This window comes from Neoarius graeffei, chromosome 21 (assembly GCF_027579695.1).
Source record: "Neoarius graeffei isolate fNeoGra1 chromosome 21, fNeoGra1.pri, whole genome shotgun sequence".
Lineage (NCBI taxonomy): Eukaryota > Metazoa > Chordata > Actinopteri > Siluriformes > Ariidae > Neoarius > Neoarius graeffei.
The window spans coordinates 22,866,244-22,890,225 of NC_083589.1; the positions used below are offsets into that span (position 1 = coordinate 22,866,244).

General features: G+C 42.0%; 1 protein-coding gene across 3 annotated transcripts in view; it reads right to left on the reverse strand.

Moving 5' to 3' along the window:
• The window catches only part of pgm3 (phosphoglucomutase 3), a 29,351-nt gene that overhangs the window by 350 nt on the left and 5,019 nt on the right, over positions 1–23,982 (reverse strand). Inside the window, exons 1-12 of one of the 3 annotated variants that reach the window (XM_060902823.1) lie at positions 21,337–21,624; positions 21,046–21,257; positions 20,744–20,928; positions 20,561–20,628; positions 20,310–20,443; positions 16,508–16,703; positions 13,831–13,988; positions 6,485–6,568; positions 6,271–6,369; positions 5,580–5,699; positions 5,239–5,361; positions 25–198 (exon numbers count right to left, since the gene is read on the reverse strand). In XM_060902823.1, coding sequence (XP_060758806.1) covers positions 25–198; positions 5,239–5,361; positions 5,580–5,699; positions 6,271–6,369; positions 6,485–6,568; positions 13,831–13,988; positions 16,508–16,703; positions 20,310–20,443; positions 20,561–20,628; positions 20,744–20,928; positions 21,046–21,252 — 1,548 coding nt within the window. In that variant the 5' untranslated portion in view covers positions 21,253–21,257; positions 21,337–21,624. Of the gene's footprint in view, positions 1–24; positions 199–5,238; positions 5,362–5,579; positions 5,700–6,270; positions 6,370–6,484; positions 6,569–13,830; positions 13,989–16,507; positions 16,704–20,309; positions 20,444–20,560; positions 20,629–20,743; positions 20,929–21,045; positions 21,258–21,336; positions 21,625–23,982 lie in introns of those variants that run through there. The other 2 variants (XM_060902825.1, XM_060902824.1) reach the window with 2 other exon arrangements.

Genomic DNA, 23,982 nt, shown 5'->3' on the forward strand with positions numbered 1-23,982 from the left:
GGGAGTGTGTATGAAGGCGTGTACCTGCGTGTCAGCTTCAGCATACACTCTAACAATGTCCTCGGTGCCAGAGGGTCGGACGAAGGCCCTGGCTTTATTGTACTTCTTGACCAGAGCGTCTATAGAGTCTTGTAATCCTGCTGGTGTTACTGCTCGACGTTCTGCGTCCGTTGTTTCTATCACATTTCTGTCTGCTACCTAAAGAGGAAGAACAGTGCTGTATAACACACACACACACACATGCCAGCATTCTGAAAGAAATTAAACGATTTATTGACGAATGGCTTTGAATGACTGATAAAAGGTGAGCAGAATAATAAACAAAATACAATACAATACAATACAAGTGTTGCCAGGCAAAACAAACCTCGCCCGGCAGCACTTATTTTATACCTATATGCTGATAATGGTAATATTTCTCAATCATCAGCTGTCAGGTTATAGTCCTATGAAAATCCATGACCTTGAGTTTGACATTTCAAAAGTCATTCAAAGTCAAAGGTCATGGTCCCAAATGAACGCCTGTATGGCGCTTCCCATAAGTTGATAATGGTAAATATTTGGCTACCATCAACTGTTTTCAAGTTACAGCCTTCTGAAAATCCGTGACCTTGAGTTTGACCTTTCAAGGTCAAAGATCATGGTGCCAAATGAAAGCGCATATGAGAGTTGCTATACGCTCATAATAGTAAACATCTGTCTATCAGCAACCATTTTTGAGTTATAATGGAAAACATGTTATTTTGACCAAAAGGTTGACCTTTCCGGTGACCTTGACCCGATTACCCCTAAAATTTAATCAGGTAATCTACGGATCATTGCCCACCTACGCTGACAGTGGCGTGCACAGACATTTTGGGGGGCAAGTGCTCTGGGGGGAAAAAAGGGCACTTTTTTGCGCATGTGGAACACCTTATTATAAAAGTCTGAGATTTAACCCTCCTCTTGTGTTCGGGTCGCCACTGACCCGTTTTAGTTTTTAAAGGTGTAAAACAACCACTTAATGTTAATTTATTACATCAAGGCTTTTTGACTTTGCCAGGAATCTCTAGTTGAACAAAACCGAAAAAGAAATTTTTGTTTTCCTAAATCTGAAAATGGTCTAGCAAAAAATATAATACTTATGTGCAGTTGTTTCTGTATGCGACAGGCTACTTCACGACAAAATAATTACAGCTTGGGCTTAGAGGGCAAACAATACATTTTCACTCGATTCATGTGTTACCTGGCTGGTGGGGCAGAGGAAGAGCTGACTGACTGCCCGATGTGTTGTCTGCACTACGACAAGGCCGTGGCTTCCAGGACGCTATGCTGCTGCAACCTCACATTGAATGCACTGCACGCTTGTTCACGTGACAGAGCAAGAGAGACAGAGGTCCGGTGTGTGTGCGGAGGGGGCACACATCGGGACATTATTTTCACACACGCTTTTAATGCCGCGGCTTTTCTAAAAGATCATGTCGACATTGGTCTCAGTAAACTGTAAAAAAAATTCAAAAGGGCACTTTTTTGGACAGAGGGGCAGGTGCTTGAGCACCACCTCGTGTCTATCTGTGCACGCCACTGTACCCTGAAAATTTTAAGTCAATCGGTGCAACCGTCTACACCAGGGGTTTTCAAAGTGTGGGAGAGTCAGCCCCCCCTCAGAGAGCAAATAAACAACAGCGCCCCCCCCTTACAATTTTTGTTGTTGCTATACTTAATGTTCCATTCGTATTTTAAAAAAATGGTTGTACACATTTTCATTTTTTTCTTTTACACATTTTAAATATCTGTGCTTTTTGAAAACATCTTTTTTACACATTTAAAACATATGAGCTTTATTAAAACTTTTTTTTTACACATTTTAAACGTGTGCTTTTTTAAAAAACATCTTGTTTTACACATTTTAAACATCTCATAGCATCGTTAGCTAGCACCTCTTGGCAGACAACACACTGTGGCAGTGGAGCATCTTCAGATCCAGTCCATGAAAATCCAAACTTTAAATAATCGTGGTCATACTTCCTTCTTTTTTTGCTTGGCCCAGACTCTGTCTCCTCACTCACTGTAGTTTAGGTACTAAAAATCGATCCATTTTGTCTCTGGCAAAGGCTAGCTGAAGTTCGCTAAATGTCCGCAATAGTAACTTATTCTGGTTTATTTTTCCTTACGTTGCGCCCCCCCTGAAGAACTCTGGCGCCCCCTAGGGGAGGCGCGCCCCACGCTTTGAAAAGCCCTGGTCTATACGCTAGATTGTTAACAGACAGAGACACACACACCGCACTGATTACAATACCTCACCCTGCTTACTCCGTCACGGACGAGGTAATCATATTTCCTTTAGGGCTGTCAATCAATTAAAATATTTAATCACAATTAATCACATTGTCCATAATTAAGTCGTGATTAATCGCACATTTTTAAAAATCTGTTCTAAATGTACCTGAGAGGGATATTCTTCATGTTTTTTTGAGGAGTGGGAGTGGACAAACATGCCTGCTTTATGCAAAAGCATGTGGCCAAGTCAGGAATGATTAGGCTGGAGACAGCAAAAATTATTTTTTGTGGGTATTTTATTCCCCCACTTAAAAAATAAAGCAGCGTTAAAGTGAGACGGCCTTTCGATTTCACAAAATTGGTGAAATTTAGTTCCCTCTGAAATGTGGTCATTGTGATATATATTTATTTCTGTAACATCTCACAAAATATCAGGCCATTCTGTGGCTGCGAAGTTATTTAATTTGAGAGGATTAAAGCAAATAATGTGCATGAAATCCCTCGCTTCGCGCAGTCAAGCAGACAGAGGAAATCTGTGTGCGCAAGCGCAGGTTTACCTTTGACCGTGCACTGACAGTTCCATCATTCTGTCGCTAAACGAACAGCTGATCACACCGAGGTGCTTGCTGGCCGCCGATATTTATTAGTTTGGTCCTGCGTTTCCTTTCCTTTGTACATAATGTCTTTTCTTCTCGCTTTCCGTTACTGTAGTCAGTCTTTCACGTTTCATTCGCACGCTCACGTCCTCCATTTTTCTCTCCTGTTTCAAATTTGTATCCCACAATGCCTTGCGCGAACGTGGAAAGCCCACCATGTGATGCATGACATAGTATCTTGAATTGGGTCATGGTGAAGCAGGAAAAAATAGCGGAGAATTTAAGGCCACGTGGGGATAAATTCATGAATTGTTCTAGTAGAAAAAAACAAATAAAATTGGAAGTCTGTGATTTGAATTCAGTAGCTTTCGGTCCACTAAACAAAAATAACTGGGTGTCGGGAAAATTCTTTTTATGACCTAAACTTGAAAAATCTGAAAGGCCGTCTGGCTTTAACTTTATACATTTAAGGCTTTAGCACAATTCAGTGTGAACAAAACAGAGTATTTTGCTCTTGTTCTGTCCTTAACTTCCAGCCTCAAACTATGCAATAAAATAAACTAAACAAACTAGTTGATGTGGACTTTGGACAATAGTAGTGGCTATCTTTAACCCTTTGGTGACTGACCCCTTGAAAATGGTTCCTCCAGGAACGATGACTTTTCAGTTGTCAAGACAACGGAAAAACTAAAATACAAAAACAGAAAGATACGTCACAATGCTCTTGTGCACAAAACAAAATGCTCTTGTATTTTAGTTTTTCCGTTGTCTTGACAACTGAAACGTCATCGTTCCTGGAGGAACCATTTTCAAGCGGTCAGTCACCAAAGGGTTTTAAACAAAGAAACTAAAAATATCAAACCCAAACCCATTTGTTAAGCCACACAGCTCATAAAGATGTTTTCCAGTGAAATGCAATAACTCACTGGTAAATATACAGTACATTCCAGAGCAAAAACTGCATTGATAAACAGGTTCACATCACTCACACATTTCTCAGAATAAAACAATGTCTCTCACTCCAATATACAGCCTGTGTGTTTAGACACACACACACACACACACACACACACACACACACACACACACACACACACACACACCCCTGGACCTTAGCATGTCTTCTTTTCTCCCCTCTGGACCATCAAAAGCATATAAAACCAGAATGTCAAGGACGTAGTAGCTCATCTGGGCTGCCATCAAAACAACCATGATGACCAAAACATCAAACCGAACTGAAACGTGACAAGGTGAGAGAGGACCAACCTCCACGACAAATTGTTTACAAAAAGGAATATCAATAAAGGACTACATTTTGTTCCCCGAGAGAAGATCGACCCAAAATATCGATCAGAACTAAAAATCACATGATAAATGAGAGAGGAGATACAATTCTAGTCAGAAGAAAATGTATGAAGTTGACCTCATTACTAATTTGTTCGCAAAAATTTCACAATACAACGACCAAATTTTATTCAGGACATCTAGTTCTTTTAAATAAAACAATCAGAACTGAAATCCATTGAGAACTGACTGACGGAGGAGATATGATTTAACTGAAAATAAACAAAGTTGTAAACAAACTGTTTACAACAGGAACATCAACAAACAAACAACCAAGTTTTGTTCCTCAAGGGAAGATCTACGTAAAAGATCAATCAGAACTGAAATCGGATGAGAAATGAGAGGAGATACAATTCTAGTGAGACGCCTGGAAAATTCGTTAATTTGGCCTAATTAGTAACTCGTTAGCAAAAAAAATTGACAAAACAACAACCGAGTTTTGTGCGGAGTGAGGAGTTCTTTCAAACAAAACAATTGGAACAGAAATCCATGGAGAACTGATGGAGGAGATACGATTTAACTGAATTGTGGACGACGGACACCACGCCATGGCAACAGCTCGTCGGCCTTATGGACAGATGAGCTAAAAATACACACGTTTAATGGAAACAGTCAGAATGCAACAATATAAATTGATTCTGTACATAAGTGCACTTTATCACAACTTACACTGATCAGCTACTCACTACAGTGCTCGCTCACGCTATGTCACTTCCTGATTTCCCAAATCGCAAGGGAGGGGCACAGAACATGCACGCGTTAATCGCGTGTCAAAAAAAAATTAGTGGCGTTACAAGGAATTTGCGTTAACATCGTGTTAACTTCGACAGCCCTAATTTCCTTACAAGTTACCAAACTCATTCGTGGTGATGAAGTTTTTATATCAAAGATGCAAACTGATCTTCAAGTGGCTCTAGATATGTTGGCATAAATATTCACCCTCGTGAACATTTCCACACTGTTAGAGAACATGCTTCAGGAAAACAGCATCACGAAGCTAACAAGACAAATCGGAGCAGAAAGTGCTGAAAAGAGACACCTTGACTTTGAGCTGGCGACTGGGCAGGTCTGTGTAAATGGCATCCCATTCCTGAACAGTCATCTCTCGGATAGCCAACACTGCTTCGATTAGCAGCATGTCGGAAATAGCGTCACCTGTAGCCTACAGCAGAAATTACACAGCATCATTTTTATTGGAAATATTTGCCTCAGAAGTGGCTTTGTTTCTCAGAAACAAGGTGAGCATTGTTTAAATTCTGTCATACTGTACACTCAGTCAGGTCTGTTCATACTGATCACTGGCACTAGATATAAAACATGCAGTAATTTGAGTGAAGTCTGTAATAAAAATCATGAGACAGCCGGAGCTGGTGGTTGAACCTGGTTGATGAGGTTCATGGTGCTCTCCAGAAGCTTTGATGCGTGTTTCTTCTCATCACTCGCATTCGGGTCTTTGGTTAGCTGCCGGATCTGCTCCTCTGCTCTTTTACTGAAAAGAACCTTCAATACACCAGGAAAGATGACTGTTATTCTCATCTCATTATCTCTAGACGCTTTATCCTGTTCTACAGGGTCGCAGGCAAGCTGGAGCCTATCCCAGCTGACTATGGGCGAAAGGCGGGGTACACCCTGGACAAGTCGCCAGGTCATCACAGGGCTGACACATAGACACAGACAACCATTCACACTCACATTCACACCTACGGTCAATTTAGAGTCACCAGTTAACCTAACCTGCATGTCTTTGGACTGTGGGGGAAACCGGAGCACCTGGAGGAAACCCACGCGGACACGGGGAGAACATGCAAACTCCGCACAGAAAGGCCCTCGCCGGCCACGGGGCTCGAACCCGGACCTTCTTGCTGTGAGGCGACAGCGCTAACCACTACACCACCGTGCCGCCCTATGACTGTTATTATTATTATTACTACATGCTGGATTCTTACTCTGTGAAGCCTTCTGGGTCCTTAAATTTAGTTTATTAAAAAAAAAAAAAAAAAAAAAAAAAAAAAAACCCCGCTCTTAGTAAACACTGTGATTATTGTAGGTGCGGTATTACAGTTCCGCTTACCGTTCCATGGCCATTGGCTTCAAAGTAAACTCCAATGTCAAATTCCTGAGCTGCATGATGGAGATGTTTCACTCCTGTCTTCGTACAGCACACTGTAACCTAACAGCAAAAGTTAAAGCAAAATAATAATTCTAACATCACTGAACAAGATATTACACTACTGATACTAATATGTTAATATTTAGGAATATCAGGACAAAATATCATAAAACACCTTCATGATGTTTTCAAGGTAGTGTGTAGAGCTTCCATTGGCGTATGCTGTTTGAACCACAGCTACCTGCAGATTCAGCCCTGCCTACACAAATAAAACCACACATAATTAACACAAGTCAAGAGGAGGCATTTTGCACATGATGGTGCCAACAGAACTGCCTAGTCATGAACCATTGAAACAGGAAGTTAGGTAGACCTGACAGAGTGTGTTATAGTGTGTTACATATTGTGACAATGGTGGGCTGGTGACTCTTGTGCACAAGCTCACAAGCGCTCCTCGCCACGTTGTTGCAGTGGTGCTGAAGGAACAGCGCCCCACTCTCCATGAACATGGCTGAGGGGCGGGGAAACATGATGTAGCACGGCTGGAGCTCGCTAATCAGCACGCTCACTTGTGCTCTCCTCCCCGACAGTCAATTCAACAAAACCTGCACTCAACTGTGCAGGACGAGGACAAAGCTGCACACTGATGCTGACTCCACCCTCACGCCTGCTGCCCTGTGGTGGTCTGTCTGGGGTGCTGGGTGCAGTGGTATGTGCCCATCGGTGGTTGCTGTATGTGCATCGGGCGCCTGCCTGCTTCACCAGTGGCTGAGGGATGATGGGGTTTTCCCCTCTCTCTCGCTCTACTTTTGCATCACTATCATTGTATAAGTATTACAAGGGTTTTTTTATGTTTTTGGTTTATCTTTCCTGCTTTTTGTCTTCTTTTGTCACTGCTCTTTTATTTCTATTATCTCTGTTGGGGGGGGGGGAGTAAAAAAGGAAAGAAAGAAGGGAAAAAGGGGTTAAACGGTGGCTACTCTGAAGAATCTAAAACATGAAACTTTGTTTTGAACACTTTGTCTTCAGTATTATTCTGCCATGTAGAAAATGTCTCAAAATACAGAAAAACCTATGAATGAGTAGGGGTGTACAAACTTTTGGCTGGCACGGTATATAGTACAAATCACTGATACTGTAGAAATCACTTAAGGATTTATTTTGCACTTTAAAATTCTCTTTCTTCCCTTTGTTCATTACAAATATCTTGTATTCACTACCTAGGCACGACTGTCTTTGTCTATTGTTTTGTTATATTGTACAGCCTTTGTGTTGGTATTATAATAATAATAATAATAATAATAATAATAATAATAATAATAAAGCATTAGATTAGAAACTGGAAAAAAAACTCAACAGTTTCCAAGGGACATTATCACACTAGGATGGGAAGATTTACCAGCACCTTGCACCTTAACACCCCACCCCCCCCATACCTACCACCTTTGTAAATAAAAAGACACCTATATTTTTCTGAACGGACATAGGGGGTGCCATGATCTCTCACCTCATCTCATCTCATTATCTCTAGCCGCTTTATCCTGTTCTACAGGGTCGCAGGCAAGCTGGAGCCTATCCCAGCTGACTACGGGCGAAAGGCGGGGTACACCCTGGACAAGTCGCCAGGTCATCACAGGGCTGACACATAGACACAGACAACCATTCACACCTACGGTCAATTTAGGTGGGGTTTACATTAGGCCGTATCAGCAGACAGGGTTCCTACAGATATTTTATGTTGAATTTACTACCTTTTTACTACCTTCACAATTTTTTTTACTACCACAGGGACAATTTGGATTTGGACATTTTCTCACAATTTAACAAGGTAATCTTTGAGTGTATGTGTTAGTCCAAGTGAATGTGCTACATATAAGTTAGTGACAACTCTACCCAAATAGTTGGATTGATGAGACAAGATAGAAAGAAAATCTGAACGTACCGGTAGTGTAACTCTTTCCCTTTGGACGCATAATAGAACCTCCCATTGCTAGGGCTACACATGGAGTAATGCATATTTGCATAAAAGAAAACAAACTTCCACATATAATTTATAATTTTATTGAACTGTGAAACTGTGGCCCATAACCTCTTAACGGGTACACAGATTTGCACTAAACCTTGTGTGTCAACACTTCACATTAGGTACAAGATCTGACTACATTTTGTTGGCCAACACTTTCAAGATGGCCAACCTTTTGTTTGTGGAATAATCTTTTGAACAGGTGAACAGATTTGCACAAAAAAATCTTATGTGCTTAGGTACATCAACTCATTACATTTAGATCAGGTCAAATGGCAAACACGAACCCACACACACACACACACACACACACAAAGCGCACCAGGCGCACGCACACATGACAAAGACAAGACACACACCCTAAAGATACAAAACACACATAACCCAAGCCCTATTTTGGCAGTCTCTCAACACATTGCCAAGTTTGCTTAAGATAGTCATTTGCACCAGTCCTGTAGTCATGAAGGCCCGTGGGCAGAGTCAACACCTTCCTCCCAGAGATCAGTGTTTTAGAGGGTTAATCTTAATCATTTGAACAGTTCAACAGATTTGCTCATCACATTTTGGATGCCTCAAATGGTGCACACACAGCACACCAGGCACACACACAGCAGATTTGCTCATCACATTTTGGATGCCTCAAACGGTGCGCACACAGCGCACCAGGCACACCCACACACAATGCACCAGGCACACCCACACACACACAACGCACCAGGCACACCCACACACACACAACGCACCAGGCACACACACACACAACGCACCAGGCACACACACACACACAACGCACCAGGCACACACACACACAACGCACCAGGCACGCACACACACACACACACACACACACACACACACACACACACACACACACACCGCACCAGGCACACACACACACACAACGCACCAGGCGCACACACACACACAACGCACCAGGCGCACACACACACAACGCACCAGGCACACACACACACAACGCACCAGGCACACACACACACAACGCACCAGGCACACACACACAACGCACCAGGCACACACACACAACGCACCAGGCACACACACACAACGCACCAGGCACACACACACAACGCACCAGGCACTAGTGATGGGAATTTCGGCTCTTTTTCGGGAGCCGGCTCTTTTGGCTCTTCTTACTATAAGGAGCCGGCTCTTTCAGCTCCCAAGATTTTATTTTTGATTTAATTGCTGCAATTAACTAGTTAATTAATTACATTATTATTTATATTTTATCAGTAGGATGTTTTCCATTTTATTTTTTAGTTTTTGTAGCCATTGTAAAGCTTTGTAAAGTATAGCAGTGTAACAATGTTCTAGCTATAGAAATAAAACTTACTTACAATTAATAAATTATTTTCTCACAAACATAATGCAAAACTGTGTTATATTACCAATATAAAATACACAGAACTTTATACATTACACACTAATACACATTTTTTTTTTCCATTACAGTATTCTTGACCAATGAATGAAAGTTTTATGTTCTTTCTGAGAAGACTTTCAGCTGTACACACTCCTCAGACAGCCTTTGTTTTTTGGGGGGTTCAGTCGGAAAACAAACAGCCAGCCATCTCTCTCTCTCTGTCTCTCTCTCTCTCTCTCTGAGGCACCTAAGGACAAAAAACTAATTCGGCTCCCCAACTCAGCTCCCACCGAAGACCCGGCTCCTGTCGTTCACTTCAAAGAGCCAGCTCTTTGAACCGGATCGTTCGCGACCGACACATCACTACCAGGCACACACACAACGCACCAGGCACACACACACACACACACACACACACACACACACACACACACACACACAACGCATTACATGTGTCTCAGTTGTTTGACCTTTTCTTCGATCAACTTTTCAATGAACGCCTCTCGCCGATTGCCATCTACCGCCTTTAGCCAGTCTTTAAAATCAGGTTCCTCCAGCCAGAGGTCTGAAAATTTGCATTTCCCCATTGTTTAATTCTCGTGCAGATGTCGCCAGTCGGGTTAACAGATAGATTCGACTAGAGCCGTATAAACAAAGTCAGTCTCGTACTAAACAATCTCTGGTATAAATTTATACTGGATTCGACCGTTATTGGAATTCAATGCACATGCGCCACCAACTCCTCACTGCGGTCCTCCTCGATACATAAAAATAAATTCGCCCAAATGTAGTAATTTATGGATATTATGGCATGCAGGTTAATTAAACGAATTAGAAAACACATAGGCCCAGTTGGATGGGGGTCAAAAAAATTTACTACCACGTCAGATTACGTTTACTACCTTTTACTGGCCATAATTTAGCCTATTTTAATTAACTACCTTTTACTACCTTTTAAAACCCCGCGGGAACCCTGGCAGATCATCAGATTAACGTTTTTAAAACGATTAGCGTGCACACAGCAACGCCAATACACGATTCGCGTGCACACAGCAACGCCAATACACGGATACGCTTGGCTCCGCAGGCATCCTGCGTTCCAAATCACTCCGCCCTGAACAGCGAGTGCCCTCTGGAGGGTGCGCACTCCGGCCCTGCGCAGCTCACAGAGCGCGCGAGTGAATCGCACAAGCAGTGATTCGGGACTGAGCCGCTGTGTGTGTGATTCCAGTGCATATCGGGCATGCGCGTCACTTACCACTTGCAAGTGGAAGGATGGCAAGCCTAAAGACAATCATAACTACACAATGGGCAGTATTTGCATCAGTATTTGCAGTATTTTCATACTTTTATACTCTTTAATGAAAGGTGATACAAGGCGGATGTCCGCGCCGTTTTTCAGCAGTCGCATCACATGACCAACGCCAGCGAATCAGGAAGGTGGATGTCACAGTGACGTTGTCCAATGACGACGCCAGCTAGAGCTCAGCACAGCGTATCCGCGTATCTCAATGTTTACACAGCACCGGACCAGACACGATCTGGATTGAATACGTGGACCCTGGCGGATTCCCGTTTCCCGGCGTTTCCAGGTGTTTTAATGTAAACGGACAGTGCATCCGCGAAGAAAACGAGACAGATACGGTCTAATGTAAACTTGGCCTTAGAGTCACCAGTTAACCTAACCTGCATGTCTTTGGACTGTGGGGGAAACCGGAGCACCCGGAGGAAACCCACGCGGACACGGGGAGAACATGCAAACTCTGCACAGAAAGGCCCTCGCTGGCCACGGGGCTCGAACCCGGACCTTCTTGCTGTGAGGCGACAGCGCTAACCACTACACCACCGTGCCGCCCCGGGCACCATGATATACCGTACAGTTCATCATTCAGGCCATTCTTAATACCTGAACAGTACAGTGTTTTGATGAATAAGATAATAAGATGAGAATCATAACTAATAAAAACAAAGAGTGCTCTGAGAGCACAATCTCCCCCGCTGGCAACTGTGCTATAACTCTGGTAAAATGCGACTGAACTGAACGAAATTACAACAAGCGTATTACTGACATATAACAAAGAATCCTGTCAATGTTCGTGAAATTCCTCCAAAAATTGTGAGAAGAGTTGATTTTAGAAGGTGAGCACCCTTCCTGGGACGGACAGACGGACATTGCCACGACATAATCCCCCTTCGGGCCTTTCGGCCAGCAGGGGATAACAAAAACTGTGAGGGAAGTTGATTTCAGAAAGCAAGCACACCTTAACGAACAATGCCTTTTGCCAAGTTTGGTGAAATTCCTCCAAAAATTGTGAGAGGAGTTGATTTCAGAAGGTGAGTACCCTTCCTGGGACAGACGGATGAACATCACCATGACATAAGACCCCTTTGGGCCTTTTGGCCAGCGGAGGATAAAAATTGGAGAATTTGTACAGAATATACATTCTGAATGTATATACACTCTGTGTCCATAAATATTTGGACAGAGACAACATTTTTCTAATTTTGGTTCTGTACATTACCACAATGAATTGTGAACAAAACAATTCAGATGCAGTTGAAGTTCAGACTTTCAGCTTTAATTCAGTGGGTTGAACAAAATGATTGCATAAAAAGGTGAGGAACTAAAGCATATTTTAAACACAATCCCTTCATTCCAGGGGCTCAAAAGTAATTGGACAAATTAAATAATTGCAAATAAAATGTTCATTTCTAATACTTGGTTGAAAACCCTTTGTTGGCAATGACTGCCTGAAGTCTTGAACTCATGGACATCACCAGACGCTGTGTTTCCTCCTTTTTAATGCTCTGCCAGGCCTTTACTGCAGCGGTTTTCAGTTGCTGTTTGTTTGTGTGCCTTTCTGTCTGAAGTTTAGTCTTTAACAAGTGAAATGCATGCTCAATTGGGTTGAGATCAGGTCATTTGAGACTTGGCCATTCAAGAATATTCCACTTCTTTGCTTTAATAAACTCCTGGGTTGCTTTGGCTTTATGTTTTGGGTCATTGTCCATCTGTATTATGAAACGCCGACCAATCAGTTTAGCTGGATTTGAGCACACAGTAAGTCTCTGAATACCTCAGAATTCATCCAGCTGCTTCTGTCCTGTGTCGCATCATCAATAAACACTAGTGACCCAGTGCCACTGGCAGCCATGCATGCCCAAGCCATCACACTGCCTCCGCCGTGTTTTACAGATGATGTGGTATGCTTTGGATCATGAGCTGTACCACGCCTTCACCATACTTTTTTCTTTCCATCATTCTGGTAGAGGTTGATCTTGGTTTCATCTGTCCAAAGAATGTTCTTCCAGAACTGTGCTGGCTTTTTTAGCAAAGTCCAATCTAGCCTTTTTATTCTTGAGGCTTATGAGTGGCTTGCACTGTGCAGTGAACCCTCTGTATTTACTTTCATGCAGTCTTCTCTTTATGGTAGATTTGGATATTGATATGCCTACCTCCTGGAGAGTGTTGTTCACTTGGTTGGCTGTTGTGAAGGGGTTTCTCTTCACCATGGAAATTATTCTGCGATCATCCACCACTGTTGTCTTCTGTGAGTGTCCAGGTCTTTTTGCATTGATGAGTTCGCCGGGGCTTTCTTTCTTTCTCAGGATGTACCAAACTGTAGATTTTGCCACTCCTAATATTGTAGCAATTTCTCGGATGGGTTTTTTCTGTTTTCGCAGCTTAAGGATGGCTTGTTTCACCTGCATGGAGAGCTCCTTTGATCGCATGTTTTCTTCACAGCAAAATCTTCCAAATGCAAGCACCACACCTCAAATCAACTCCAGGCCTTTTATCTGCTTAATTGAGAATGACATAACGAAGGAATTGCCCACACCTGCCCATGAAATAGCCTTTGATTCAATTGTCCAATTACTTTTGGTCCCTTCATCCAATTTTAATGTGGATACCCTCAAATGAAAGCTGAAAGTCTGGACTTTATGTCCATGTCCATTATATAACTATAACTTGAATATGTTTCAGTAAACAGGTAAAAAAACTATATATATATTATATATATATATATATATATATATATATATATATATATATATATATATATATATATATATAAAATGTGTGTGTGTGTGTGTGTGTGTGTGTATTTTCTACCTGTGTCAAAAGCTCCTTGAGGTATGTACTAATCAGAGTAGCGATTTTATCTCCATCCAAAAGATGGAAACATCCAGCAGTGTCATTGTAATAGTACACAATACGATCTGCATCACCATCGAAGGAACAGCACCGCTGACCCGGCCCCATGTGCATACCTACAGAGAGAGAGAGAGAGAGAGCACACACTGCAGGGCTTCAATAATGCAAATACACATAACATACAAATTTCAGGAAAAACAAAACAAAACAAAAAAAAAACAAAAGAGCCTTTTTTAAAGATCCTTAAAGATTAAAGGTGACCAAGTGACATTCCCTAGTTTGTCTTCTACATAGATGAACTTGAAAATATCGGCCCTTTGAATTTTTTAGTTAAGTAACTGAAGGTATAGGCAAGAAGCAGGCGCTCAATCTTTCTCATCTCAATCGAGCTGTCAGAAAGCTGTCAGAGCAGCCACGTTTTATGTTTTTAAAGCTGTTTAGGGGAAGCCATGGCCTGAAGGTTAGAGAAGCAGCTTTAGGACCAAAAAGTCGCCAGTTCGATTCCCTGGACGAGCCAAGAATGGCTGAAGTGCTCTTGAGCAAGGCACTGAACCCCCAACTGCTCCTCAGGCTGCTCTGGGGTTGTTGTGCGTCACTCTGGATAAGCGCGTCTGCTAAATACCTGTAAATGTACAGTAAAGCTACCATGCATTGTAATATTTAGTTAAAAATGGAAAAAAAAGTGCAGTCAGGGGACAACACTACTCCTTAACATGATGTTCTTGACTTTCTATATTCTTGAGTCACCCGGGTAATCATGTAAGCTCATCACACCCCAACTTCAGGCACAAAGGAAGTCCTATTATATGGTGACAGGCAGGACTTGGCAGCCAATCTGGAACAAAAGGGAGAATCTGTTCTCTTGTTGAACAGCCAAAGCTGTAATTTGATCTCTAATTTGGTGGGAAGATGGATTTATTCTTGTAGCCAGTTGAGAAGTTGCTTAACCAGAGATCCAATGATATCCAGCAACTGACCAAAGTTTGATGAGTGTGTATCAAACTCGCTTATATAAGGAGAGAGCGAGTCATCTGTGGCAAATACTCACGTTCTAGTGGAACTTTTATTTATTGCTCCTGTCCATCTCTGATGCATACAAACTCTCTTTCACTTGCTCATTGACCTTGTACTTAGTATCATCCCCTAACACTGTCTCCGCCTGCAGCAGACTGCAATGAGAAATCACCTTCCAAAGTTTCCTGTTATGTGTAGCTTTGTTAAGGTCGTTAATATTGAGACCGGACCATTGGTATACATTGTCTCGCCAATGCTTTCTCGATCTTCCTCTGTTCCGTTTGCCTTCCATCATACCTTCAACACAGATCTTAGCCAGTCCTCTTTCTGCCCGTTTTATATGGCCAAAGAGTTTGAGGGTTTCGCTCTTGATTACATTCATTATGGAAGTCATTTTAGTAGCTTCAAGAAGATCCTCAATTTTGATGTGGTACACTACCGTTCAAAAGTTTGGGGTCAATTTGAAATTTCCTTATTTTTGAAAGAAAAGCACTGTTCTTTTCAATGAAGATCACTTTAAACTAATCAGAAATACACTCTATACATTGCTAATGTGGTAAATGACTATTCTAGCTGCAAATGTCTGGTTTTTGGTGCAATATCTCCATAGGTGTATAGAGGCCCATTTCCAGCAACTCTCACTCCAGTGTTCTAATGGTACAATGTGTTTGCTCATTGCCTCAGAAGGCTAATGGATGATTAGAAAACCCTTGTACAATCATGTTAGCACAGCTGAAAACAGTTGAGCTCTTTAGAGAAGCTATAAAACTGACCTTCCTTTGAGCAGATTGAGTTTCTGGAGCATCACATTTGTGGGGTCGATTAAATGCTCAAAATGGCCAGAAAAATGTCTTGATTATATTTTCTATTCATTTTACAACTTATGGTGGTAAATAAAAGTGTGACTTTTCATGGAAAACACAAAATTGTCTGGGTGACCCCAAACTTTTGAACGGTAGTGTATGTTAACCTGTGGTTTGTCATAAACCTCAAAATATGGTTTTGAAAGGTCTGTTTTTCTGCATACGTCCAGTTTACACACTCTAGTCCATAAAGGACAACTGGGAAAACATACGTGTTGTAGATTTTGCTTTTGATATGAAAAGGAATCCTTTGAGAAGTTGAGATCTTTGTTTTCGTTAAAGGCAGCCCTAAAAACTAAAATACAAAAACAGAAAGATACGTCACAATGCTCTTGTGCACAAAACAAAATGCTCTTGTATTTTAGTTTTTCTGTTGTCTTGACAACTGAAACGTCATCGTTCCTGGAGGAACCATTTTCAAGGGGTCAGTCACCAAAGGGTTAATTGGCCTAATTAGCAACTTGTTAATGAGAAATTACAAAACCAGGGAGTACATTTTGTGCAGAATGATCAGATCTTCCAAACAAAACAATCAGAATCAAAATGCATTGAAAACTCAGGGAGGGGTAGCGATTTTTATGAATTGTGGACGGACGGATGGATGCCGCGTGATGGCAATAGCTCACCGCCCTATGGCTGTGTGAGCTAATAAAAAAAAAAATAATAATAATAAATAATAAAAACAAAACAAAAAAAACCAACGAAAAAACAAACCTCAAATTCATTATGTGAGCCACTACTGAAACAATCCTAAACACCTTGTGGAGGTTTCTGTTGCACTTTCACATAGTCGGCTCCGCACTGATAGTTAAGTCTGCCACTGCTGCCATCGTTAAAGAGCTCCACCAGCAGCTCAGACTTGAGAAACGCCGCCATTTCTCTCATCTTCAATGCTCCGATCCCATTGGCCCCATCCAACAGCAGCCTCTTCTGGTCATCAGTGCGTCCCGGAGCCTGGGAGACGAGTACAGGCATGAGATGGTATGTACTGGTCAGTGTTGTAGTCGAGTCACTAAACCTCGAGTCCGAGTCCAGCCTCGAGTCCCCAGTGTTCAAATCCGAGTCAGGTCCAGGTCATTAAAAAAAATTTCGAGTCGAGTCCACTATTGATCTGAGTCGAGTCCGAGAAGAAGACTCCAACCGCACCATTTGACGGTGGCTATGGCTGTTTTAGTGCCATTAACATTAGTTTGTTCCTGAACATGATGTATGAACAGGTGAATGTGCTTCTCTTTGTCAGGGAGAGTGAAGTATTCTGTCAGAGATGGTTGGGAGACGGATGTAAGTGCAGAAGGTGTGTTTGTGGCAGCGGGGGCGTGGTCAAGCATCAGTCTGTGAATGGAGGGCGGAGTCAGGGAAGGTAAGTGGCAGAATCACTGCACCTGATGTGAGTTAACCTGTGTTTGTGTGTCTTCCCCAGTCACTGCGCCCTATAAAAGGAGAGAGAGAGCAGAGAAAGGGAGCTCTCTCCCGACCCAAATGCGTGTGTGTGTGTGTGAGAGAGAGTGAATGAGCCGAAAAGCCACATATATCGTTAAAAATAAGAGTTTCTGAGAACTCAGTTCTGGCCTGCCGTGCCTCTGTGCTCCACCCACCTGCTCTGGTTCTACAGTGTGTTTATTAATACAAGTGAAGACAGGTAAACAACCCAGAATGGCAGGCAAAATTGTAAAACAGGCAATAGGTTGAGTAAGGCACAAACAGGCTATCATGGACTCGGCAAAATCAGAAGACGAGAAACAGAAAATCAGGGATCAGGAACCCAAACAAGGAAATAAGGCTCGGTCAGCAACGCAACTCAATACTTCACAAATTGTGTTTTCACAGTTTTTATACAGGCGTGCTGAATGCACCTTAATCCTGTGCAGGTGTGAGTTGTTTACAGGAGTGTGTCTGAGAGTCAATCTGATGCATGCACCAAGGTGCACAGGTGTGACACTCTTACGTAAAATTAGCGTAAAAATTTATGTAGATATAAATATCTTATTTCCAAATCATCATGGCACGTTACAAAAAAATAAAGAAAAAATCTGAGTTCTCGTCTCCAATTTACGAGTCTGTGTCCAAGTCCGGATCATCAGTGCTCAAGTCCAAGTCAAGTCACGAGTCAGACTCAAGCACTACAAGCCTGGTATCGATCGAGATAAACCAGGTTGAATTCAGACTTTAGAATTTGTTTTGTTTACACTTCCTCCGACAGCGACAGTTATCTTGTGTTTGTTGTTCACTATCATTCCATGCCAAATCAACAAGAGGTTATGCTCGACCATCTCAGATTTCAATGAAATTTGGAGGGCTCAGAGATACTATTAAAAGAAGTTAATCTCCAAAACTTGAGCTTCCTATCACCAATAGTTTCAGAGATACAGGCATTTGAATTTTTCGATTTTTTTGTTTTTTGCTCAAAACATACATATTTCAAAGTGCAATATAGTCTTTATTATGCAAGATAGAAACCTAAAATTTTGCACAGAGACTCAATGTCTTGTACTACAAGCTTCAACTTAGAATTTCAATGGTCATTGTACATTAGATGGTGATTTTAACAAGGAAATTAAAAAGACAAATTTGCATTTTTTGCATTTTTAACTCATTCTAGAAGCTTGCCTGTGGCAGTAATGCTTAAACTAAGAATGTTATTCAAATCTACACAGAAATATCTACCAATTTCAGTTTTACCAAGTCTCCACTATTCCTAGTTTGTCTGTAATAGGGTTTTGAAATTCGCCGATTTCTAAAACATGCCATTTTCAGTAGCAAGAAATCCAACGTGGGATAGCAGTTAGGAACTTGTAAATTTTTTCAGTAATCCCCAAGACCCATATTTTATATTTCCAAATTTTTGTTCTGTGTCTCTCAAGTATTTTTAAACTACAGGGGTTTAAAAAATCCATTTTCACCAAATTCGAATTTTTGATACATTTTCATATAACTGATATTTGAGGGTTAATAAATGCTTCAATAAGGCTCAAGTAGGTTAGGAGACATGTTTCTTCCTCAATTTTAAATAAAATTTCAATTAATGCTCAGTATTAATTATTTGTAAATTGATTTTAATCCAAGACTGTGTAACATTAGCAATCAATCAATGACCAGCTATTGTGTACCAGTCAACAGCCAGCCTTATCAATATCAACACAGCACAATAGGTGACCTTTGATACCAGAACAGGTGGCTCATATCTTATAGAGTCTCTAAACTGCATACTTGTTCAGATAACATTATATTGCTTGGGTTATATTAAATACATTGTAATACAGAGCACTGAGAAAATTTACCAATGTTATTAACTGAATGTGTTTCTATGCAAGGATTGGATATTTTGAATAGTTGACTAGGGAATTTAATTGTAGTTGCTTTCAATTTGAGATCAGTATAAATGAGTTTGTTCTTAGACATCTAGAAATTGCTGAACTTCCTCCCTGTTCTATAGGAATTGGACTAAAGAAAGATTCTGAGTGCCATAAACTAATATACAACAGAAATTGTAAGTTAAGTGATTTATATGAAAAATGACTGACTTCTTTAGTTTTTATATATATATTTACTGAAAAATGTGAAATGTTCATATATTATTTAGCTTATGTCAAAATGATAATATTTTTAAAACCATATTTCTGTGACATGAACACAAGTAAAATGTTTCCTTATCTATACAAATCATTTAGTTGTATTTATCAGTCCTTAATCATCAATAAAATGGAAATAATATCAAAAATTCTAATTTGGAAAAAATGGATTTTTTAAACACCTGTAGCTCAGAAATACTTGAGAGACACAGAACAAAAACTTGGAAATATAAAATATGGGTCTAGGAGATTACTGAAAAAAATTTACAAGTTCCGAACTGCTATCCCACATTGGAATCCATGCTACTGAAAATGGCATGTTTTAGAAATCGGCGAATTTCAAAACCCTATTACAGACAAACTAGGAATAGTGGAGACTTGGTAAAACTGAAATTGGTAGATATTTCTGTGTAGATTTGAATAACATTCTTAGTTTAAGCATTACTGCCACAGGCAAGCTTCCAGAATGAATTAAAAATGCAAAAAATGCAAATTTGTCTTTTTAATTTCCTTGTTAAAATCACCATCTAATATACAATGACCATTGAAATTCTAAGTTGAAGCTTGTAGTACAAGACATTGAATCTCTCTCTGCAAAATTTTAGGTTTCTATCTTGCATAATAAAGACTATATTACACTTTGAAATATGTATGCTTGAGCAAAATGCAAAAAAATCGAAAAATTCAAATGCCTGTATCTCTGAAACCGTTGGAGATAGGAAGCTCAAATTTTGGGGATTAACTTCTTTTAATAGTATCTCTGAGCCCTCCAAATTTCATTGAAATCTGAGATGGTCGAGCATAAATTTGTCAGATATTTGTTGATTTGGCATGGAATGACCCCACTGTCAGTTTCTTAAACAGCTTTATGCTTTGACTACATTGTGCCTCACTTCTAAATCACTTCAGAGGTCAAATCTCCAGTATGTATGTGCCAAATTCATGGAAATATACTGCAAGTGTCATTGTTGTTTTCTCAAAATAAGCTTACATTGGTAGTGAGCTCAATGAAAGCCTTGGAGAGTTTCTCATAATACCCTTGTGTCGTAGCAGTACCGTAACAACCATCAGTGTTGCGACATAGGACTATATAATGCAGCTGAGGCGTAGTCACCAGGCCAAAGTCTGAAATAAACACACAGATAGACATACAATCACAGGAAGAACATGATACTGATTAAAATATCATACAATTACTAATCAAATTCTCATCAAATTAAAAGGGGTTATTGTAATACACACCAAGACTAAGGCCTTCTAAACAGGAAACCCCATCCAACACGGCCCGTGACAGGTTCTCACTGCTCGGTCTGAGCGACAGAATGTACATCCAGTCAGTTTGTACACAATTACACTTGCTGTTAATCTTCTAATTAAAAAAGACCAACACTGTAATAAACACAGTGTGGCTGTGCGCTGAGATACCTGGTGTCTCGGCCAGTGACAACACTCGCTGCCTCGTTCATGTCAACAGCTTCTTTCTCAATGATATCCTTCAGGACAGTGCATAGAGCTTCCTGTTCTGCATTAGCCAGCTGAGTGGCATAGCCTTCCCAAGCTGGAGTCACCATCTCCCCCATCGGGTCAATCAACTTCACGCCATTGTCCTCCTGAGAAAGCACAGGACAGAGAGAAATACACGGAAATGTGTGTTCAGGCATCAACAAAGTATACATCACCAACAAGTTTAATTTGTCAAAACTCTGTAATCGTGTAACACCACCCACCTCTGGATTATGAGAAGCAGTGACCATGACTCCAATGCTGGACTTGGTTTTTTTGGACCTCAGTGTGGCCAACAGGCCCATGCGGAACATCACATGGTCCAAATGACTGGCAATGCTGCGGAACCCTGCGGTACCGTACTGCAGCATCAGCCCATTTGGTTTGGGATGGAGTGCAGATTTCTTGGACACTTCCTCAAACTGGGCCATGGCTACTAAAATCAGAAAACAGAGTTATTTTCTTTACACCAGCGCAGTCCACAACATTCAAGATGCACTGGATTTAACACTCACCCCATATATGGCCAAAAGTATGTGAACACCTACTATGGAAGCTCCTATTCCAAAACAATTGCGTTTTTGCTATTAGAATAACCTGCAATCTTCTGGGAAGGCTTTCCACTAGATTTTGCACTGCGGCTGTGGGGATTTGTGATCATTCAGCGATGAGAGCACAAGAGGTTGGGCAATGATGTCTCTAGGAAAGCCCTGGAGCAAAAAAGGTTTGAGTGTTCCAGAACATCCTAAAGGTGTTCAGTGGGGTTGAAGTCAGGGTTCTGTGCAGGCAGGCCACTTGAATTCCTTCACACAAACCATGGGAAACCATGTCTTAATGGAGCTCACTTTGTGGTAAATTTTAAAGCAAGACAGCCTTTCGATTTCATAAAATCTGTGAAATTTATTTCCTTCTGAAATTTGGTCATTGTGATTTATGTTTATTTCTGTAATATCTCAAAATATCAGACCATTCTGTGGCTGGGAAATTATTTAATTTGAGGGGATTCCTGAGCAAATAATGTGCATGAAATCACTCGCTTCGCACAGTCAAGCAGACAGAGGAAGTCTGTGTGTGTGTGTGTGTGCATATGCAGGTTTACCTTTGACTGTGCACTGACAGTTACATCATTCTGTCACTAAACGAACAGCTGATCAGACGGAGGTGCTCGCTGACCGCCGATTTATTAGTTTGGTCCTGTGTTTCCTTTCCTTCGTATATAACATAGTAACGTCTTTTCTTCTCGCTTTCTGTTACTGTAGTCGGTCTTTTATGTTTCACTTGTACACTCACTCCCTTCATTTTTCTCTCCTGTTTCAAATTTGTATCCCACAATGCCTTGTGTTAACGGGGAAAGCCCACCACGTGATGCATGACGTAGTATCTTGAATTGGGTCATGGTGAAGCAGGAAAAAATAGCGGAGAAATGAGGGCCATGTGGTTCTAAATTCATTAATTATCCATCCATCCATCCATCCATCCATCCTCTACCGCTTATCCAGATCCGGGTCGCGGGGGTAGCAGCCTAAGCAGAGCAGCCCAGACTTCCCTCTCCCCGGCCACCTCCACCAGCTTTTCCGAGAGAATACTGAGGCATTCCCAGGTCAGCCGAGAGATATAATCTCTCCAGCGTGTGCTGGGTCTGCCTCGGGGTCTCCTCCCGGTGTGGAGGAGCAGGAGTTCTAACAAGGTGCCCGAACCACCTCAACTGACTCCTTTTGATGTGGAGGAGCAGTGGTTCTACTCTGAGTGTCTCCCAAATGACCAAGCTTCTCACCCTGTCTCTAAGGGAGAGCCCAGCCACCCTGCGGAGAAAACTCATTTCTACCATTTGTATCCGCGATCTCATTCTTTCGGTCACTATCCATAGCTCGTGACCATAGGTGAGAGTGGGAACGTAGATGGACCAGTAAATTGAGAGCTTTGCCTTTTGGCTCAGCTCTCTCTTTACCACAACAGACTAGTTTAGCGTCCGCATCACGCTGCCCCGATCCGTCTGTCCAACTCTTGCTCTCCCTTACCCTCACTCGTGAACAAAACCCCGAGATACTTAAACTCCTCCACTTTGGGTAGCAACTCCCCCCTAACCCGGAGTAGGCACTCCGCCCGTTTCCGTCTGAGCGCCATGGCCGCAGACTTGGAGGTGCTGATCCTCATCCCAGCCGTTTCGCACTCTGCTGCAAACCGTCCCAGCGCATGCTGTAAGTCACAGATTGATGAAGCCAACAGGACCACATCATCTGCAAAAGGCAGAGATGTGATCCTGCTGCCACCAAACTGGACACCCTCTGCCCCTTGGCTGTGCCTAGAAATTCTGTCCATAAAAATTATGAACAGAACCGGCAACAAAGGGCAGCCCTGGTGGAGTCCCACATGCACTGGGAATGAGTCTGACTTATTGCCAGCAATGCGAACCAAACTCCTGCTCTGGTCATGTAGGGACCAAATGGCCTGCAGTAGTGGGCCCTGGACCCCATACTCCCGAAGCACCCCCCACAGGGCACCACGAGGGACACGGTCGTAAGCCTTCTCCAGGTCCTCAAAACACATGTGGACCAGTTGGGCAAATTCCCATGCACCCTCCAGTACCCTTGCAAGGGTTAAGAGCTGGTCCAGTGTTCCATGGCCAGGACGAAAACCGCATTGTTCCTCCTGAATCCAAGGTTCGACTATCGACCAGACTCTCCTCTCCAGCATCCCAGCATAGGCTTTCCAAAGGAGGCTGAGAAGTGTGATCCTCCTATACTTGGAACACACTCTCTGGTCCCCCTTTTTAAAAAGGGGGACCACCACCCCAGTCTGCCAATCCAGAGGCACTGTCCCTGACATCCATACAATGTTAAAGAGACGTGTCAACCAAGACAGCCCAACAACATCCAGTGCCTTCAGGAACTCAGGATGAATTTCATCCACTCCCAGCACCCGGCCACTGAGGAGCTTTTTAACCACCTCGGCAACCTCAGCCCCTGTGATGGGTGAGTCCTCCCAAGCACCCTCAGACTCTGCATCCTCCTCGGACAACATGAAAGTGGGATTGAGTAGATCCTCAAAATACTCCTTCCACCGTCGGACGATGTCCCCAGCTGAGGTCAACAGCACTCTATCCTCGCTGTAAACGGTAGGGACAGAGCACTGCTTCCCCTTCCTAAGCCACAGGAGAGTTT